At 36.4% G+C, this 22,486-nt stretch overlaps 1 protein-coding gene across 1 annotated transcript; it reads left to right on the forward strand.

The window, feature by feature from the left end:
- Positions 1-19: 19 nt before the first annotated feature.
- LOC117420433 (signal-transducing adaptor protein 1-like) lies at positions 20-22,421 on the forward strand. The gene is made up of 12 exons (XM_034921200.2): positions 20-329; positions 2,552-2,623; positions 2,740-2,856; positions 7,802-7,858; positions 11,821-11,963; positions 13,038-13,169; positions 13,270-13,339; positions 15,539-15,641; positions 16,385-16,540; positions 19,603-19,635; positions 21,011-21,046; positions 21,881-22,421. Exons 1-12 carry the CDS (start codon positions 219-221, stop codon positions 21,946-21,948), a joined length of 1,098 nt encoding a protein of 365 aa, XP_034777091.1. The 5' UTR covers positions 20-218; the 3' UTR covers positions 21,949-22,421.
- The last annotated feature ends 65 nt before the right edge of the window (positions 22,422-22,486 follow it).

Genomic DNA, 22,486 nt, shown 5'->3' on the forward strand with positions numbered 1-22,486 from the left:
ACTTTTACGGGGCTTCCCCTGGTCTCAGTTCGAGTGTAGCATTTCCTCATGTCTACAGTCTAAACTGAACGCTCACTTTACTCTGTCTCCTTTCCTTCAATCACTGCTGTTCTGGATGTAGCACAGTGTTGAACTGGCTTCAGCCTTCAATTGTTTGTGAGTAACTCAGATGACTTTAACTGACTAGCTTCTCATTTTTCAACGGAATCGCATTCGAGATGGCTGCGCCAAAACCAACTCCGAGATTTATCAGTAAAGAACGAGGGAAAATCACTGCCTTGCCATTATATTGTGACGGATTTGTGCGGAAAAAACACACGGGAGAAAAGGTAGCTTCTTTGAAAATGTATTTTGTAATTGTTTCTAAGTCTTTTTGTATGCCTTGCTATGTAGTTTATAGTTGTTTAGTACCATATTTATATTTACCATTCAGAATTTGGACATTTGCCATTTTTCCATTGTTTCTGTTCTTTTAACATAGTTCACCATGTTTAAGCTTTTCTGTATGTTTTAACTTTGTAAGGCTTTTATCATGGGAAACTTATAATCAATATTATAATTGTAATATTGTTTTAATTGCTGTATATTAATAGTGAACATACAGTATTGTTATCAAAATGAAATATAACAATGTAACTGGTTTAGGATACTACATCAAAACAATCTTCCTTTAGCTGTTCCCCTGTATGAGTCAAGATCCGTCTGTGCAACGGATAGACAGGTTCTTAAAACAAACAAACTGCTTGGTTCTGCACATAACTATGTATAATACATGGTTGGAATGTTTGATTTCTCCTTATTAAAGTTCATCAGTAAATTGGCATGGTCATTTTGCAGGCTTTCCAATGGCTATTTATCATAGTATCCTTTATTTGTGTGTGCATTAATCATAATTTAACTTACTTATGCTTTACCATAGCTCTCTGGGCTTTACAATGCTTACCTGTGCTTTATCATGATTTCACTATGCTTGAATAGGCTTTTGCTGTGCCTTTCCTATGGTAAACTCTTATAAGGTTCTCTGTGTTGGTTAAGCAAACAAGAGGGTTAATCTTTAACTGGGAGTTTAAAAGAACTGTCTTTCCTATGAACTATCTTTCCTATGAACTGTCTTTCCAGTAATCAATAATTCAGTAATCAATTGTTATGCTACTTGACAGACAGATTGTACAATAAAGCAAGAGAATCGACAGATTCACACATCGCCTTAGCTCATGTGTAATGATATAAACAGTCGCAGATCTAAACGCTGCCACTCTTGAACTATATTAATCCAGCTGGGATTTATTGACCCACATATTAATATTACTGTAATACAATTCCCGTGAAATGAGATATGCAAAAATCAGGGTTATAAATTCTAGGGTGACAGTTTGAAGATCTGCCACTGTTTAGAATAGTAAAATAGACCCGTATGTGTTTAACAAGTTATTGTCTGTAAGTTAACTTGAAATACACAGAAATCAACAAAGACAAGTCATAAACACTACACTGTTATTTGTCTACATTTTTACTTCTCGTAAATCATAGATAAGCTTTATTCCCTGTAACATACAGTGCATTTACATTTCGGCAGCCTCCAGTACCTTGCTATTTTTTTTTCCCCCTGATCTGCCCAAGAGGCAATGGACACATTAAACGCGTCCCGGCTAAACCAGAATAATAAACAAATAAAATCACTGACCAACTGTATCTTCATACAACACAAGTTATGATGAATGTGCTTGACGTATGACTTTGATTTTCCACACCCTGATTACATAGCAAGAACTGTGTCCTCTTGGACGTATGAACTGTTGTGCTTTCGATTATCGTTGGACTTAAGTGATAAATTCAAAAAGTTAATTTGTTCCACTTTTCCTGCATATATTAACAACTACAAAATGAATAGGACTGAATAGTAGTTTGCTACAGAGTAATTCATCATTATAGTTGTACATGGTACATAATGTTCTTTTCTTTACTGTTCTTTATAGCCATAATGAAGAGGCACATTTTCAGCAACCGGCAGTTTTGTAAAGACCGTTTTTGTATGGGTCTGAAATAACACAGTTAACTTAATGAATGCATTCCTCTTGCAGTTTAGAATCACTTTGTATATAATTTTCTGTTGCAGCCATTCGAGCTTGGTGACATTTTACATCTCAGAAGGTTATAGCACCCCTATGGCCTCATCTTGTACAGCTTGTACACCAGAATGTACCATTAACCCCAAAGCACTCTGCACCCAGTGGGTGTAAGAAATACTGTGCCACGGCCCGTCTGTGTTTATTCATTTTTTACTTCCGTACTGCATTTCTTACACCCACTAGGGCAGGTTAATGGTCTGTATCAGCTGTACACAGAGATGAGACATGTTTGAGAGCCACAAGGTGCTTTTGCCTTTTTGTTTTTAAAAAGTCACTAGGATGAAACAGAAAACGATAAACAAAGGAACTCTAAAGAAGAAGAATACATTGGGTAAGGTAACTCTGATATTTCATATCCATATCAAGTTGCTCTTTAATTTGCTTCTTCTGCTATTAAACTATTTGAATTGTATTTTATACAGGATTTTAATAGATATTTTGCAGAGCTCAGAGGGTCCACAATTTTCCTGTATTCAGATGAGAAAAATGCCACGGTAACATACATTCTTAATTTTCTTGATAGCTTCAAGAATTCTTTTTAAATGGAACATGTGAATGTTCAGACAGATTTAAAATATAATATGATTTTTTCCTTTAAATCTCCCTACAGTATACTGAAAAGCTTGAGTTACAGAACCTGAAGTCACTGGATACTTGGAGTCTGAAAGAGAATTATATCTCTGCAGAGTTTACTCTAACACTGCTGAACGAGGAAGTTCGACTCAAGGTCAGTGCTTTTTAATTAATCTTCAGCCGTCTGTAATACTTTAAAGTAATTGTAACTAAAAAAAGAATCCCATAAATTTTCCACACTATGTACATCCATTCAAAATTTCTCAATTGTGTATTTTTGATAGCAAACCTGTGTTGTCCTTATAAACATGACATCTGGTATTACACATGGTAAAAAAGAACAAACCAGCTCCATCACCTCTTGATCAACATGGTTTGCAGCCAGTAAGATGCTTTGAACTGAAGACACTCCAAGATGTCCAACTTCCTGTTTCCACCCACTGTCGTCTACCAAGTGTACTACCAACCTTACACAGAGCCCTTTCTGGTTGGGAGGGAGATTTACAGCACTGATTCATTCTCTCTTTATCACAGGGTCCCGACCCAAAAGGGGGTTGCGTGGCTATTGTAGGGGGGGTCGCATGATCACAAAATACTCATAACCATAAAATCCTTAGGATTTTATTACAGCGCATATACATTTAATCCCTAACAGTATAAGATGTATTATGAAGCCAGCCCTCCCGTCGTGTTTTACTGGTCGGCTAATTAACTTTTTTTTTGGTTTTGTTTTACTGGACTAGAGCTATACCATAAGCACACAGAAAGAAGATGCGTGGAAGTGAACCGTCTGTATAAAAATCATCAATTGTTATAAAAGTAATTTGTTTACTACAAACCCTGTCAGGAACTTAACATGTTTGTTTAAATCACAAATACCTATGCTATTTAAACCGAAAAAGCTTTAAAAAGTTTTCTTAAGCAGCGCGCACTGAGACACAGACTTGTATTGTTACAAATAAAATGTTAAAAAAAAGTTTGTCAACAGCAGTCTATTAATGCTTGTTTTTGGTTTGGAAAATTCAATGCAATCATTTCTTTACTCGTTTTTTCCGAAACTAACATGTAAAAGTGTGTCTATTTTGCTAAATATCCTCTTTTTTTGATCCACTGCTGGGCTGGTGGATTATTTGCATTTTTTTTTCGTTGAGTAAACGGGTCAGAGATGAGTCTGTAACTGAAAACACCGTCTTCTGAAATGAATGTTAATTTAGGTAAGGTGAGAGTCTACAATTGGTAATCGGATTTGTGAAACCAGGAGGTTTTTTTTTTTGTACTAACGTCTCATGTGTCGAAGTACTATAAAAGTGGCTACTGTACAAAGTATACTATATATATTTGTTTTGGCTTCAATTATTGCTTAACAAAGCTGCTGTCAGCCACAGCTCACGCTTCTACTAGTCGGCTGTTTCTTCTCTTTAGCTCTTTCTCTCTTTTAGCTCATTTTCTTCGTTCTGTTCTCCTTCTTTCAGTCCGACAAGTTCGTCTCGGGGTACCTGCGTTCACTTCTGACACCAATGTGGCGATCTCGGTTAACGCAGGCAGGCACATCACACAGGGCAAGGCAATCCACACGTAGGCGAAGGGCGGGCGCGAACCCGGGACCTCTCGCACTAAAGCATAGCGCCGATACCGAGCGTTTTTTTAAATGCTGTGAAAATATAATTTAATATTTTTGTAAACAGCTTAGCAAGACAGTTGTCTCCGTGTATCGTGCACGGTTGCAGCACTAGGCTCCAGTTAAGTCATCTGGATACGTTGCAAGCCCAGTGCACAAACGATCCATTTACAGGAGTCCGACACATCTTTATGTCCTCCTGAACGTCTCCCCTGAGTTTAAGAGTGTGCTTTGAGTATATATATATATATATATATATATATATATATATATATATATATATATATATATATATATATTAGCTCAAAGAGCCAGAATATGTGCAAACCCGACAATAGGCTTAAAATGGGACTGGGATTTCCATTTCAACAATAGGTCGTAGGCCAAGGAAAAAGCCACTCTTAGGAAAATGTCACAAGGACAATCACTTAAAGTTTGCAAAATGGCATTTGTCAAGGGGAAGTGTGTTTGAAAACAAACAGTGGAGGTATTTATGGACTTTGGATGTCATGGCAACTACAATAATTTATATCTATTTAAATCTATTAATGTATTGTGATGTCATTCACCACATACTGTAGTTGTAATGATCTATTCCTTTCTATTCCTTTCTATTTAAACCTTCAGGCATCATGGTACAGAGTTTATTTATCCATTTATTTTCTTTTAGTCTTCTATATTGTACATTGTCTAATTAATTTTTTTTCTAAAACTACGACGTCTACGAATTTTATGTTATGCTTGTTCTTTGTACAGTGCTGAACCACTGGTTCATTTATTTTTGTATTTTTTGATGTTTGATAGGTGATTCTGTATGCGTTTGTATAGTGTTGTACCTGTCTCTCCTACATATTTTATTTTATTACATTTTTGGCAAAATATTCCATAAACAATATATGAAATCTTTTTATATATATATGGAACAGTCCCCCAAGGCTTTAAGTAAGGGGGGGGGGGAGTGGGACAAGGCACAGACTGAGAGTGAGTGCTTGCTGGGTGACTGTGATGGACAGAACAAGAGGCTAAAAGTGAGGGCCTGACCTGTAAAGCAGTAAAAAGAATCCTGAAGGAAGTATGGAGTGTGCGGTGACGAAGAAAGAGTGTGAGAGTGGGTAGAAGAGAGAAGAAAGTGAGAGACCAAGAAGAACAGAGAGAGAGCAAGTGAGGGAGCGTGAGACGACGACAGAGAGAGTAAGAGAATTAGTTTTGTTTTATTATTTTGCTGTGATCTCGGCCCAAACAGGGATTAGTTGTGCTTATTTATTTCAGTGAATAAACTGCAGGTTTGGAATCCCATCTGGTCTCCCGGAGTCCTGTTTCACTTGCAGACACGAAGAGAGTGTTGCAATATGATATGATGCATATAGAAATTAATTTGTGGTCCACTCTGTTCTTTCACAATATATTACATTTGTGGTTTAGTAAGAGAAAAATATGGTTGACAATCATTTTAAATCATTAATTATATGTTGATGGCGTTCTTATTTCTTGTACTTCTCTAGTCATAGTCAGCTTCTCAAATCAGACCCAATCTCACCCAGCATTTAATGTCAGCATTAAATTCTTTTTTTAATGTTATTTATATATTTATTTTACTCTATTCTTTATTGCTATTTATGTATTTTTAAATGTGTCCAGGTTAAAGTTAGGGGGGGTCAAGGCACTTCAGAATTCATTAAATTGCAGGTACACAATTGTGTGTTTTTTTCCACTTTATTTAATTAAGTTTTGCTTCAGATTATGCCATTGCAGATTTCTTATTTTTAATCAACACAGTTGTTTTTGTGGGACATTTTATTAGATGTGAAAACACTGCAGAACCCCTAATGTCTCCCTCTATAATTAAATGTGTCCCCCCTTGGTGCCCCCCTGTGCGCTATACTCTAGAATCACCACTGTCTGAGATGTAGGTCCTATATTTTATTTTACACACATAAATGTTTCTTCAGGCTGCTAGGTAGAGCAAAGTATGATGTTGCCCCCGGTGCATTACTTGTTCAGTGATGTTGTCCATGGGAAGCAAAGTTTGGGGATCAGTGATGTACAGTAATTTCATATGATATCGCACAGCGGGGTGGGGTTGGAGGTCGTCACAGCCTGAAACTTTTCCAAAGGGGGTCCCAGCAAAGAAAGTTTGAGAACCTCTGGTTTAGATCATTAAAATAGACCCGGCTGTTTTGAGTTGCTATTATTGATTTTTGTATCTTTTATTTTCACTTTATTTAAGAATTGTAAATGAACATAATGGGAAGGAGTCAATGGACCCTATTTTCCACTGTGATGTAATGATAAGGCCAAAATAATGATAGATTAACATCAGTTTCCTATTGTCATTTTAATCTTAAAGGGCTTTTTAAAAAAATATATTGTATGTTCTTTAGACTGGAATAATATACTTTAATCAAGGAGCGTTTTCCACACAACTTAATAAGGAGAAGTGAAAATCCAGGCCAAATTGGGGTTGAATTATTGCTAGAATAGAAAATATGTAATAACTTACTTACTTGATGTTTTCTAGCAGTATGCTGACAGTTTCACTCCATGTGAGATTAAAAGCCATTAATAGTCATGTGTGTGTTCGTAAGTGGCAGTCCAGAGGGCAGTCTGTAGAAAGGTCATGTTTTTTAATTGCCAGTACCTAAGATACACATTTAAATATGTTAAATATACTAATATACTGTATTTGAATATTAAAATGATGCATACATTCTCAGGTCTGAATTGTTCATTGCAGCCACTTACCTCCGAGTCACATCCACACCAGCATTTGCCATTCCCAAGCAGGACCCCTACAGTTTATTTGGTTCCGATTCCTCTCTGCTTTACTCCACAGGATTTGCCTCATCCACCATTTTTCTGAACTAGGTATTGAGAACAGATACAATGTTATGTGATTCAATGCCATTCAAATAATAAACAACATTCTTTCATTCACAATTGCCTCCAGTACATTTGGTTAGAAATTATGATAATGTTATGAATATTTATATGCAAGCTATGTCCATTTTCAAAGTGGTTATGAAGGATTATGCACAAATTGTAGTTCCAATTAGTCTTTATGAAAATGTTGTCGATGATGCCTGGTGTCCAATTTAAATATACATGAGTTACTTAGCTGCATACCTATTGGATATTACTGGTGCCCTTGTTGAGTGATATGGGACCCAAAAGGGTTATGCACAGTAAATAGACCTTACGCTAAAGAGCTAGCTGGAAAAGTGAGAGTTTTCTTCTAGATAACCCTTACAATGGGTAGGCCTAATGGTGCTTTAAGTTATTAGTCTAACTGCAAGTTATTATTATTATTATTATTATTATTATTATTATTATTATTAATTTCTTAGCATACACCCTTATCCAGGGCGACTTACAGTTGTTACAAAATATTATATTACACAATATCACAATACAAAAGCACAACAAAACTGGTATTTAGTATTACAAACAATGGCATCTTATATCTTTTTTATTTCCATTTCAGATTGAAAATCCTGATGCTGGAGAGGAATGGAAAGGGTTTATTCTTACAGTGGCTAAGGTTTGTTTTATAGATGTGGTTTTGGTATACAGCATGTACTGCATTTTGTTTTTATTTTAAAGCTGAGAGCAATGCATCAGCTTCCCTTATAAATTTGAAGATTTAATCACATGAATATGTGTGTAAAATACACTTTCGAGTCCACAAAGACCATTTATTCAGGTGAGAAGTGAAAACTGAGGTTTAAGTAAGTTCCTCTTACAGGTCAGTTAAGCCTCAGACAAAGGAAGAAAAAAAACCTTTAATTTGGAAAATAACTATTAATTTACACTAAATGTGTTATATTGTTGTGGTAATAATTTGACTGTGTTTGTTTTGTTGGTGTGTGGTGAGGTGAAAGGTGTTTCTTGAAGTACACAGATTTGCATCTTAGATTGTTGCAACATTATTATTTTTTTCATATTGCGAGTTTGCCAAGAAGCTATAGCAAAGGTTCTGTGTAAATTCCTTTAGTTTATTGACTCCTGGAGGATCTTTTAAAATTCAGACTATATTCTGCTCCTTGCCCAGACATGTCAACAATGTCACATGTCATGTTCCTTTAGTGCTTGAAAAGCTAAGCTAATGTAACGCCTACCTGTACATATTAGGGCTGTCTATTAATCGCACCCCTCTGTCTTGACCCTCTTTTATTCATTCCCTGCTGCACCATTTTAATATACAGTACTTGAGTGCATGCAACGCAATGAGTGCAGTCAGTGTTGCCGGATCAGAGGTTTTCCCTCCAGATCTAGAGGTTGTACATTTCTGCTCAGGGCATTCTGGGGGGAAGAAATGGGCAGAGTTTTTTTTTTTTAGGATTTTCTAAAGGTTAATTTTTCTGTCTGAAAACATTTTGTTCCCTAAGATTTATTCATAATGTGCAAATCCTTCCTTTACTGAGATGGAGGATGCGCTGTGACAGTTGCCAGCTGGGACCGCTGATTTCTACAGAATTTCTCCAGACGTTAGATTTACTTTGACTGCCCACTATAAGACCTCTTCATGTGCAGCAGGTATTAGGGCCCCTAGGCCCACATTGAGTCTGTTCTGCATAGAAGTTGATTGAGAGGCACAGATGGAGGTCTAATACTTGTTGCAGAGGAAATAAATGTAGTTGTAAAAGCAGTGGTTAAGTGTTGTGCCAGTCAGTGAATCTATATTCTGGAAATGAAGAAAAAACTACATTTCTTTTAACAATAGCCGTGGTGTGCCAATATAATATTTTAAGGTTTAAGAATTATACAACTGCAGTGCATTAGATGATAATTGCATAATCCTGTTAACAAGTGAAGCACATTTCCTATGAAACTGCAGCACTGAGTGCAGTCGGCGCTTGCATAGATAGTTATAGTCCATGAGTCATAACTCAGAAAGCTCTTAGTTTTTTAACTGACTGCACCCACCGTCAGACTAAGTTTTTTTTGGTATCATTTTGTTCCTTAATATGTCTAGATTCCATTTCTGCCTGTTGTGAAGCTGAATAATTGTCTGTTTAGATGGAAAACACCCTATTTTGGTCCTACCGTTACTGCGCTTCAGACAGTAGATGTCATTGCAGAAAATCAAACCAAACGTCTCACATTAACTCGTCGCGCTGCTTAAATGTAAATATACTACAGAGAGTTGTGTTAAAATATGTTTTATATTTCTTGACTTTTACTTTTTTTAAGTTATATTTTGTACACTGGGCTGGCTTCCTGACATCCCCGGTAACGGAGGGAACTTTGTGCAAAAAAAAACCCCCAGCTTTGCGATAAGTGTCTTTTTCTCTCACAGCTGGTGTGAGGCAGTGATACGCGATGTAACAAAATAATCATACCAAACGTAGCATCGTCTGTTGTATACAAAATATTCTTCTCATTAGTGAAATTCAACTACTACTATAGGAAGTTTTTAAAAAAAAAATACATATCAGTGAATAAAAATGTTTATAACGTATATTAATGCTGACAGTCGATACGTTACAGGTGTAAGTGTTATTTTCAGATATGCGGTAAAAATTTGCGCACGCATGCTAAACAACTGCCGCTAAGAAAGCAGGGAAGCACACATTCAAATGTGGTACGTTATGCTGTTTTCGGTCTTTTACATATTTTTTAAATTAAATTTATCATATTTTTCCAACATTAAGAAATTAGTGTGCAAATATTTATCATATGCAATGCATTGGGTCTTGTAATGTTTTTTTTTTACTTGTGCAACTTTGTATCGGACTTCTCGTGAATTTTTTTTTTTTTTCTTTTTAGAGAAATTGATTGTCTATATCCAGTTTAAGTTTGCAAAAAAAAAAAAAGGTAGATTATTGGTAAATGTAACTCTGTTTGACAACAGGAAAACACACATCAGATCGCAATTGATTGTACATGTACCAATATCTGACAGCGTACCACTTTCGATGTGATAGCGTACCGCTTTCCGACATTATATACGTGTAACACATTGTGACGATGTACCACTTTCTAACATTACATACATATATATATATATATATATATATATATATATATATATATATATATATATATATATTGTAACGTAGCGGGTTGTGAGAGACAGCAGGGAGGGGGTTAAAACCTCCCTGCGAGAGAGACGCACCGTTTTGATTTGTGTTGCTTTATTGTTTCATTTGATTTTCTTAATTGTATTGTTGTTTAGTTTAATTGTTTAATTGTTTTATTATTAATGATCATCCGCACCTGGGCGTTGTTGGAGAATTAGACCCAGGTGCGGAGTTTAAAAGGGGAGCACGCAGTCTGCTCGGGGCTGCTAAGGAGAAGGAGGCAGAAAGGAGTGCTCTGCTTCCTGGCAGTCCCGAGGTAAAAGGTATAGTGCAAACCTGTGTGGTTAAGTTTTGGGACAGGGAAACGGCTTAGCCGTCCTGTGGTAGTTAGGTTCCTGCGTGTGTAGTTAGTGCTCAGAAAGAGCTAGGTGTTTATTTTGTATTTTGTTTTATTGTGTGTTATTAAAAAAATTGCGCATCAGCGCTGAAAATCCAATTTCTGTGTGCTGGGTCAGATTCTTAAAGGGGCAACGAACCCAAGTGAGTGCAATCGTTTCACAATATATATATATATATATATATATATATATATATATATATATATATATATATATATAAAATAATACTTATTATTATTATTATTATTATTATTATTATTATAATAAACACACACACAGTATAATCTGAAATGCATTAAGGTGACTTAGCAGTTAGTTCAAGCAATTTAACAGCAAATGCTGGAGTTTTTCTGTACAATTTTGTGTAAATAAATATAAAACTATAAGGAAGGGGCAACAATATTATTCCAGAAATAAGACAACAGGTTGTTTTATGGTGGGTTGTTTTTTTGAATGATGATGATAATAATAATACAACAATACAATACAAATTTCACTTATATAGTGCTCTTCATGCAAGCATTCCAGGGCGCTTTACAAAAGAAAAAAGCCTGTGTCTAATATATAATCCAGCTACAAATAAACAGACCCAAACAAATACATTTTTAAAAGACTCAGTTTTGCTGGCATTCCTGATATGAATAGGGAGCAAGTTCCAAAGATGAGGGGCATTATAACTAAATGCCCCAGCTCTGACTTCAAAAAATTCAAACGAATTTTAGGGACTGTCAGAAGATTAGCATTTTGTGATCTCAGGGAACGACCAGGGGCATGTGGGGTCATCATATCTTGAAGATAAGAAGGTCCAAGACCATCTAAGGCCTTATAGGTAATAAGAAGAACTTTAAAATAATAATAATAATAATAATAATAATAATAATAATAATAATAATAATAATAATAATAATAGCATCAGTAATAAAACAAATGAATGAGATGGATGCAGTAATTGTATCAATTAAATATGCAATTAAAACCAAGATTAACTAAGATAAAAAAACTAAGATAAAAATTGCGAGATTAATCGCGATTCATTTTTTTAATTGCTTGACAGCCTTAGTACATATACATTATTATTGCAGCTGGAAATTCCTAGCAAGCTTCAGCTGCTTCCTGGACAACTGCTAAGACTGAAGGAAGTGTTGAAAGACGAAAAGCAACGACAAGCAAGACAGCCTGTGCCTGTAAAAGAGCAAGAACCACCTGAGGCTTCTAATGTTCCGCAGTAAGCAACCTCTGTATATATCTGTGTAAATAAACAGCAATATGGACAAAAAAGATGAATCAGACTTTTAATGGAGAGCAGTCACAAATCCATCAATATTAAATGGCAGTAGATTACTGTAAGTAATTTTTTTGTGTCAGAAACAGGAAGCAAGTTACAGATATTATGAAATTTAAAAAAAACTATACCTTTCTATTTTGGGTGTTATATTATAATTGGTTTAAATGCTCTTCTTTTCCAATGTCATCTGCAGAAATAGGCCATGAAGTGGTGTATAAGAATTACAATTTGTACTGGACATAACAAATACCCAAAACACTACTGCTGTGTTTTTTTTATACTTATTCTTCATCAAAATCACAGAAAATGGGGGATGCGCCCTATAGCCTGGAGATCGCAGGTTCGAATCCAGGCTATGTCATTGCCGACCATGACCGGGGGTTCCCAGGGAGCGGAGAACAATTGGCCGAGCGCCGCCTGGGTAGGGAGGGCTTAGGTCGGCAGGGCAGTTTCACTGCACACCAGCGACCCCTGGCTGATAGGGCGCCTGCGGGTCTGCTGTGGAGCCATTTAGATCTGTGTTGTCCTCCGGCACTATAGGTCTGATGGCTTCGTTGTGCGAAAAATGACAGCTTGGCAGGAACACGTTTCGGAGGATGCGTGTTTCAGCTTCCGTTTTCTGAGTCACCGGGGGGTCACTAGTAACACAATTGGCGATTCCAAACTGGGGAGAAAACTGGGTTAAAAATCATTGGAAACGACTAAATTAAAAAGTCACAGAAAATGCAAACACACTCACTTTATTATTTTTAAAGGGAATGTCAGTAACTTAAAACTAGCCAGCATGTTCCTCCTCGCAGTTTCATGTTTACGCTAGAATGAGGCGGATCAGGATTTTAAGACTGCAAAATCACATTAATGGGAAAAGCGTACAGGGACTACACCTGTGTATAAAATAGGGTCCTCTTTGTAATATTGTGTATATCTTTCTCAACATTTATGGCTATACTCACCATATATGAAATAATTTTTGTTTTGTATCAACTAAACATTTGTCTTTGTTTATTGCTGTAGGTGTTTCTACTCTGTATCTCGAAACAAAGCCATAGAAATGCTGGCAGAATCCCCAGAGTTTGGAAACATGATCTTAAGACCTGGCAGTGAAAAGATGAGTTTCGCAGTGACAGTCAGGCAGCTGCTCACTGAGTATGTATATAGAGCCATCATGAGCTTCATTTAAAAAACATTCCCAAGTGAATCTGTAAACGAAGGATACCACATGACTGACATGAATATTTTATTACAGTGGACCATCTATAAAGCATTACAAAGTGATGTGTGCAGAGAATGGCTTTTCCATAGCGCTTGATACTCCTGTAAGTTCCATTTATTTATGTTTTTATTTATTTACTTAATATTTCCTGTGATGCGTTTCCTTTTTTTTTATTTTTATTTTTTTTTAATTTAGAGTGACCAGTTATTATTTTTATTTATGTTCCCCCAATTTGGAATGTCCAATTATGTTTTTTCACCTCACCGAGTCCCCACACATCACAGACGTTCCGAGGGCATGTGAGCGTCCTCCGATCTCACAAGCCTAAAGCCAGAACTGCTTTTACGTCGAGCAATCCAGAGCAGAGGTGGGCGGGCTACCGATTCCGGAGAACAGAGACCAGCCCTGGTTTTTATCCACTCTGAATGTGTTCGGTGTCTGGCCAGTAGGGTTCGCAGTTGCGTGATGAGGAGAAGCGATACCTGCTGGTTTCCCATCCCCACGCCTGGAGCGTCAGAGCCAATGTGACACCCCGCTCAGGGTCCCCAGCAAAGTTCGTCCTCTTTGCACACCCCGGATGTGAACTGGCGCTGTCCAAGCTGTGTGACTCATCCTGCACTCGCAGCGGCAGCGCTTTAACTGGATGAGCCACTCGGGAACCCCTGATACATTTTCTTTTTTGATGCACATTTACATAATTATGCATCCACCGTGCCAAAATTGTGTGTGAATGTTTTGAGGAGCATGGCCACCTCCCTCTCTGGATCTCAATCCAATTGATCCTGTTAGGGATGAACACGAACAACACATTCGTCAGCACAATCCTCTGCAACAATTGTGTGAAATATTCATGACTGAATTGATTAACGTCCCTCTAGACCAGCGGTCCTCAAAGTAATTTGAGCACGGGCATAAATTGATCTTACTTGGCTGTTTGCGGGCACGCTGAGTATTGCATAAGTTCATATCTTAAACACTGCCTTCCCTATATATATATATATATATATATATATATATATATATATGAGAAAAATAATAAATTTTACCCAGAGTTTTAGTGGGAGTTATTCTTGGCTCACTCTGATAAGGCCAAGTCTCAGACAGTAATTGTGAGTGCTGCACTTATTCTTTAAATAATTTGTATAAAATACGCGATGCAAATATTTTTAAATAGCATGTTTACACAGATAACCATGAGTAAACTGAAATAAGAGGATAGATAGCGTCTCACTTTGTTTCAATTTGGCAAAATTCTGTTTAAAGATCGCTCATCTCCAGTACAATTATTCTGAGAAAGTGGATTTCGTAACTAAATCTACTACCGTGTTTCCCATGTCTGTTGAAATTAAAAAATAGATAGATAGAAAATTAAATTCTAAATACTGAAATGTATTATTTTTCTCAATAACAGTCGGCGAAAATCAGTGTTTAGCCGGCATATTAACACCCCGCCTCTGCTCACGAATGATTGGACAGCTGTCAGATCTTTCACTTTCCTATTGGCTACTTACTCGCCAATTTTCATGCAGAATACCGTGAACAGTCTGTGCCTGCTTATGTTTGGACAGCTTGGCAGATATTTGACTCTCCTATTGGTTAAACTTACTGTCAGAACCTGCAACTGAAACAGACACAGTTTATGCCCCACCCAGCTAACTTATCTTTGGGCTACCGCAGAGAAAATGCAGATATTCAATTGGTTGATCGTATCGCAGAGGCCCTTCAGGAAAAAAATATATGTCGAGTACGTACAAACACATCATAAGCGAGCAGCACTGTCAACAGGCTGCTGTGACGCTTTTGTTGGAAAAACGTGTTTAAAGCTTTATTTATTTTCCCACACTACGACCCGCCAGAAATCTGTTCACGACCCATAATTTAAGAACAACTGCCGCAGGCACGAGGGCCCGGCTTCACGGGCACGAATTTGCCCACGGGCACCTCTTTGAGGACCACTGCTCTAGACACCTTCCAACACTATGTGTCAAGGCTGTGGATCAGGGCAAACTGTTACCAAACACAATATTACTGTAGGTACAAGTCCTATTAAAGTGGCCAGGCAGTGTATATCTCTCCTTCGGGCCCTGGGTCTGTACATGTGGACAGAAAATGATGTTAAATCTAGACATATATTAAATGTATGTGTACAATGTTGAAACATAGCTATATATATAGGGATAGTAGGAGATACTGTATATAGGCCTATGTGTTACATAGCAGGTTCAGATAGTTCATTGGCATGCTAGACGTGTATGACAATCTCATTTTCTTTTGCTAAAAGTGGAGTCTTTTTTTCGGACAGGTCACTGTTTCCAGCCTCTGTGATGTTACTGATCATTTTGTAAAAGAGACTAACGGAAATCTCAGACCTTTCATCCAGCCACACACTTATGCCACCACAATTGGTATGATATTACAATATTTGATTTAATGAATCATTCTTTGGATTTTTGAAAACTTAATCACGTTGAGGGTTGGTAGCTAAATGCATCTAAAGTTTTCAAAATGAACAAAGAAAAACATGAAAAAACTCAGTAGAAGAGGTTAGCCAACACATTTTGTTTTGTGCAGTCAACTTTTTTAGTTCAAACTTTTGGGCTATAATAAAATAAAATAAAAATTGCATAAATATATTAGTTAAACAGTATTTAGTATTTAAAAAGGCTGAAAAACTATCTGATTATTTCAGTGCAGGAGTTTTGCTGGCACAGGTGTTTCTAACACAACTCTGTTTTGGTTTGCATGGCACCATAAAAATGTCACACTCAAAAATGTATCCAGTGAAGCCTAAATAGTAATCTTTTAACACAGAAATGTCTTAATCGTAGAAGCTTTTGTTTATTTTTGTAAGAATTTTTTTCTAATTGAGTGTTATGTTCAGGAGGATGTTCTTCTATGACTGCTCTCCTATGACTGCAATTAGCACCATAAAAAAAAATAATGCAAGTCATAACGGGATCCAGCCAGTGTAGGATGAAATGTAGCAAGCTGGTTACCAGTATCCTAGTCTATCAGGACCACTGTGCAACTTTTGTTTCAAATCCATCCATGTTCATGGTTCTGTTGGGATTTCCCAGTGCAATTTACTGGCATTAAAACTTAACAAAATGACCTCTCGTCTCAGATGTGTTTTGTTTGTCTTCCTCAGACCAGCCAGTTGTGCTCAATGAAAGAAAAGATCAGCAGAAGAGGCAAATCCCCCAGGCAGTAGTTGCTCCAATGATCCAAAACCCAACTCCTCCACCAACTTCAAGTCAAAGCTCTGATCACGAATATCTTGAAGTTAACTACATCAATGTAGATGGTAAACCAGCACAGCTGCTGCAAGCTGCAGTAACTCATAATACTGAAATCTCCTTAAGGGACACATCCAGTTAATTTTAGTCGAAAACAAACTGGAGTAATTTGATGAGTTTTATGTCAACTGTAGCTAGTGAGTTTTAATCTGGTGATTTAAGCATCCATGTAAGGGGGGCATTACAACTATTAATGCCTCATAAACCATGTCAGCTTTCAAATTTAGATTTTCAGATATAAAATATCCTCTGGCAAAATCTCATTGTCACTCTTCACTTTAACCTGTGACCTTTATAGATGACTGCACATTTTAGGATTCCAGAACTTGCACTTTGAGATGTTGGCTTTATATTTGGTACCCAAGTGTATTCTGTATTTTCTCTCTGAGACCATTTGAGGGAGTGACTTCATATTTGCAGGGTTATATAAGCCTGGCATGCTAAATGTGTTGCTGACCACGACAGTAACCTCTGAACTAATATGGCTGTCAGGTATCTTTTTATGTTTCTGATATATAGAGATATAAATCAACCCACATGGTTTTCACATTTGGCTATACTGATGGTATAGAACACAATCCATGGTCTTTAAATTTGGAACACAGATGTATTCTATGAGTTTGTAAATTAAGTTAAAATATTAGTGTTACACAGTAAATATTAACCTTTTGACAGTCACATTGTTTTGACTTTTGGCTAAATTGATTATATAGACCAAATTAGTTGCATAAAAGTGGCACTTCTTTTGACAATGCAATTGCAGTGAAAAGCATAATGGTAACAAAGTGCACTTAAGTTTATGTCCCTGCAATATTCTTGAATGGATATTCTGAAAAAAGGGCTTCGAGTTGCAGTTATGGTTCCTATTTGACATCGTACTCTGAATGATCAATGCTACACCTAACACTTTCCATACATCCTGCTGGATTTTGATTGAACAGCCACAGTAGTGAGCACTCGTGTTCTTTAGGTTTCCTGTGGGGACTTTAACAGTAGTAATAAAGTTTTCTTTCTGACTTTGAATAGCCTGAAACAAGAACTCTGTGTTCAGTTTCCCTCTTAAAGCTGCAGTTTCCACAGGTATCACATATCATTATTTGGTGTCTGTTTACTTCTATAGTTTATATAATTGATCCAACTGTGCATCCTTTTTTTTTCTTTTTTTATTTAAAGTTTTAGCTTATGGATATTTGAAACTGAGGTGGAACATGCCCAGAAACGCTCTTTGCATTAAGTACTTAAGAGTTGAATCATGTTAGCGGAGGGCGAACCACCAGTTCTGGTATACAGTATATGATATATATAAATGATATATTTTAAAAACACCACACACAACCTTTTGTGTGCACATGTTAACAGCATTTAAAGAGCATATTACCTGCTTTCTTCTTAGTTTTTTTTTTAAGTTTTGTAAAAACTTTCCTAAATATGTTTGAACTATTCTTAAAGTCTTATGGATTACTGCACCTGTCTGTGATTTATTCAGCTATGATTAAATGATGAATTAGAAATCCTTGAATACATGCCTGTACACAGGCGAATACTTACTATGACCACAACTAACATTATGGGGCTGATGTAAGGATACGTGCAAAGTGATGCTTAAAGTAGGACTTCAGCAGCCCCAAAAAATGCGGCATATGTAAAGAATGTTTTTCACCTGGCATTCTGCAGCCGCTGTCAAATTAGCACTTTTCAATGTCATTTAAATGCATTAATGATGGTAATGTATTCAAATGAAGAAAAGAACTTGGTACTGGGTGGGGATCTGGAATACTAAGCGGGCGCAAAACTTTGCTGCCCTTCCTCTGACATTTTTTTGTTTGGTTTGATTTTCGTGCTCCACAAATCCCATACAGTGCCTACTGCTCTCTGTACTCCTAACTCACTACACCTCTGGGCTGTAAGTGTGGCCGCTAAATAGCCCGATGCACAGGCGGTGCTCATTGTGACCCTCATTATCATGATTGCAGCTCATTATTTGCGAGTGTTGAGTAATTTGCATTGCTCTTAAGCTTACATAGGCCGCAGTGCAAAATAATTGCCTGGTCGCTAGGCAATTTGGATTTTGAAGCCACAATTGTTTGCACTGCGCCTATCCTTACATCAGCTCTTATATGTCCTATTTCCCTTTATTGGCTTGTGGTGTTTTCATAGATGATTGACTAATACTTTTCCACTACGTATATACCATGGAAGAAGTGGCGTCCAAACATTTCTCTCCCTTTGGTAACAGTACAGATCCTATATGTTTGGTTGGCTGCTTTCTGCCTTTCAGTCAGAAGTATGTAGGAATTATTTTCTTGCCAGCTTACTGTAGAAATCCAGTCCTCTTGGGCAAGGTATCCCTACATTGTATTGGCAGTTTGTTGGAAAAATAACTAGGAATAAACGCTGCTGAATGAGGGCACGAGTATAAATATGGCATGTACTTCATGGATATTGTTTTGAGATTCTTATATATATTTTTTTTTAGAAGAGAAACAATATCTTTTTTTATGGTTTATTTCTGCGTAGTGTTTTTCAAAACTCTCTCATCTTAAAGCTGGTACTCCAGACAGCAGCGGTTGGATAAGGACTCATTCCAGTATTCAAGAGTGTGTTTTGGTTTGTTGGAAAGTGTATATGATTGCTCCAAAACAAACTAAGTCACTTTCACAGTTTGTTTTAATCAAAGCTGTGGTGGCCTCAGTTTGTTTGGACATACAAACTCAGTTTGGTTGGTTTACTTCAGTACAATGTTAAAGCAAAATCGTTTCAGAAAAAAGTTGGAAGCAAATCAGGAAAACATGCTGAGTTAATTTGAAGTGTGATATGAATTTCATTTTCAGGCAAACTGAACTGGGTTTATTAAAAAAAAAAAAAAAAAACTAAGCATATTTGTAATGGCCCTAAGCTAGCCAGTCCAGGTTTTTGTTCCAACCATCCAACTTACTTGAACCAATTAGTAGTTAATTATTATAAACATTATTAAACCATTAGGGGTTACATAGTTCTATGAGTCACATTTAGAATCCCTTATACATAACTGTACATTCTTAAGTTAACTTTTTTTTTTTTCCTTTCCTAGAACACGACAAAAAAAATCAACTGAATTTGAAGGGTAAGTTATTTCATTTATCTGAAACAGTTTCACTATACTTTATAAAAGTGTGCTATGTAAGTAGCGCTTTAAAAATCTAGAGGTAGAACACAGACAATCTGTTTTACTGAAATAGGCGTAATTTAAGCAGACAAGGAAAACTGTGGTAATGAACATTTTTATACGAACAGGTTTAGAATATATCATTATTCTCTGTATAATAATCTACTGCTATTGTATATATTTAGGGCAGTAGTGTGGAGTAGTGGTTAGGGGCTCTGGACTCTTGACCGGAGGGTCGTGGGTTCAATCCCAGGGTGGGGGACACTGCTGCTGTACCCTTGAGCAAGGTACTTTACCTAGATTGCTCCAGTAAAAACCCATATATATATATATATATATATATATATATATATATATAATGTTAATTACCACAGTTTTCCTTATATATATCCACACATTTTACATGATGTTTTTTTAAATCCTTTTGGCTCCTCACAGTCAACCTGAATATTAAAAAAAAATAAATAAATGTCAAAATAGTTTTTACATTTTTTAAAATAATGAAAACACCTTTTGGTGAAAAAGGAGATCACCATTTCTTTTTTTGGTTTGTTTACATTTTTGTTTTGCTGCCTTGGGCAAAGCAGCACTTGCATATGACAGTAATAACCTATGGTAGAGTAGCAGGTACACTAGTAGTCGTATTAGTATTGCAGTAATATAGTAGTAGTAGGGGGGGAATTAGAAGGAGCTTTTGTTTAGTTTACAGAGTATGGGTATGAGGCGTCAGCGAGGGAGGAAGTGTGTATCTGTGTAGCTGAAACTGCATGGAGGAAATAAAACCAAATTCTAAAGCCAAGGTGGTCTGGTTTCTGATGTAGTACAGTGCACATGAAGGGGAACTGCGAGGTAATATAGTTCAACAGTCACACTGAAATCTTTAGGGTAAAATGTGTTGGCATTGTGTAACAAAAATTGTGATCAATGACAGACAGGGGAGATCAGGACATATTAAGTAAAAAGGCACAGTTTATTAGGATGGCGTCATTTCCTGAAATAATGTCATGCATACACTGCCTGGCCACTTTCTTAGGAACTATCTAATATTGGGTTGGGACACAGTGTGCCCTTTTCACAGCCTTGACAAGACTTCCAATAAGGTGCTAAAAGGCATGTCAATCGTTAATATTTCACCCAATTGGTGCATACAGGTAAGCAGAGGATTGTTATTATGAGTGTGTTGTTCAAGTTCATTAAAAACATGCTGCATTGGATTGAGAGCCTGCAATCGCTGTGACTAAATCATTCCTTGATGTGCAAAGCCAACCCTGTCTCGAGAGTGTTCTTGAAGAACCACCTTGTGAAAACAGCACTTTTTTTTTACTGTTTGCAGATGATCGTCCTCTAATCCAGGCTGTTCCAGTGCCAGGTATTAAACATGTCAATTACTATAATGGCTATATTCTGGTATCTTATTTATAATGTATATTGTTCAGAAGGCCAATTAAAGGGCATACTAACCAAGGTTTTATAATGTTCCTACACATTGGCATTAAAATGTTCTTCCAATTCTCTTACGTTTCTGTATTTTAGTATTCCAGATTACTTTTTTTCAATTTGAATTGCCTGAAGCCTGTTTACCATAAAGAGTCACTGTATGTGCTGCATGTTCTAGGATCCCACCTCACACCACATTGGGAGTTTTATAAGTTGCAGACTGGATTTCTACATACCCTCTGTTACAACGTTAATTCTTTGCTACCAAGTTCATACAATTATAGTCAGTTTTAGCAATGTTTTTTTTTATTTTTATATACAAGGATGGTCAAGCAATGCTTAACACAAGATGACAGATCCCATTATCAATAAGATTTAATTTACAGGCTTTACCACATGTAGATTTTATATGTCAGGCTATAAAGGATATTGAAGGGTACATGAGTTATTTAGTTGTATTTTTTTATTTGCATTATCTTCATTTTAAATAAAGCCTGGAAAACAAAATTATCTACAGAAAAATTTGCAAGAAATGTACGCTAATGACAATGGTAAGAAAATGTTTTCTTTTAAAGACACAGTAAAAATTACCCATTTAAGGTTGACTGAGACTTTTATGGGACAATAAAACATGCTTTTACCTGTATTGCTAACTATACACAGGGGTAAAACTTGAAAGCCTGCTGTGTTCTAAAACCTAGATAACATAAGAACCTGTTTGCCTCAAGTGGTTTTAAATTTTTTAATTTTTTCCCCCCCAAAACAGACTCTGGCATTTCAGATGAGCTTTTAAAGGCATTACAGAAAAGGAGAGCGACTCTTGGAGATTATTAACAACAATTAATGTATCTGGATGTAGCAAGCCTGTTTAATGGAAATCTACACTTAGACAATATCACGCTCCAAACCCACCAATCAGTGAGACGTGTCATGGTCAGAGCAGAACCTGTGTACTGCAGTACATAAAGCCCTTTTTACTAAATGAACTTCTGAGAATTTGAATAGTAATATATATATATATGAAATAAGGGTACATCATGTCTACTGGAATACACCAAGTGGTTAAATGATCATACCCTTTGCTAAATGATCTTTAATTGCAATGCATCGAGTAAAACTGGCCTGAACAAGTTGAAGAACTGTACCAATACACACTTCTAATCCATTGCAGTAATTCATATTTTTCCAGTTTGCAGATGGTTTAAATTATACAACTTTAAGTAATATTATGGGAAATGTATTTGAGGAAAATGCTGTTAAACATTTATATATTAAATAATATCCACTTGTATGTGATTTATGGCAAATCATTTGCTTTTGTATATCGTTCTGTTTTCTCGTTAAAAAACAAGTAAAATCTAGACAGTATAAT

This window comes from Acipenser ruthenus, chromosome 1 (assembly GCF_902713425.1).
Source record: "Acipenser ruthenus chromosome 1, fAciRut3.2 maternal haplotype, whole genome shotgun sequence".
In the NCBI taxonomy this organism is placed as follows: domain Eukaryota; kingdom Metazoa; phylum Chordata; class Actinopteri; order Acipenseriformes; family Acipenseridae; genus Acipenser; species Acipenser ruthenus.

What these genes read in the sequence shown, in the direction of transcription:
- LOC117420433 (XM_034921200.2), top strand. Translation starts at nt 219, where the DNA reads ATGGCTGCGCCAAAACCAACTCCGAGATTTATCAGTAAAGAACGAGGG. An exon ending in TAACTACATCAATGTAGATG is followed by an intron (nt 16,541 to 19,602) that starts GTAAACCAGCAC and finishes TTCCTTTCCTAG; the next exon opens with AACACGACAAAAAAAATCAA. An exon ending in AAATCAACTGAATTTGAAGG is followed by an intron (nt 19,636 to 21,010) that starts GTAAGTTATTTC and finishes TACTGTTTGCAG; the next exon opens with ATGATCGTCCTCTAATCCAG.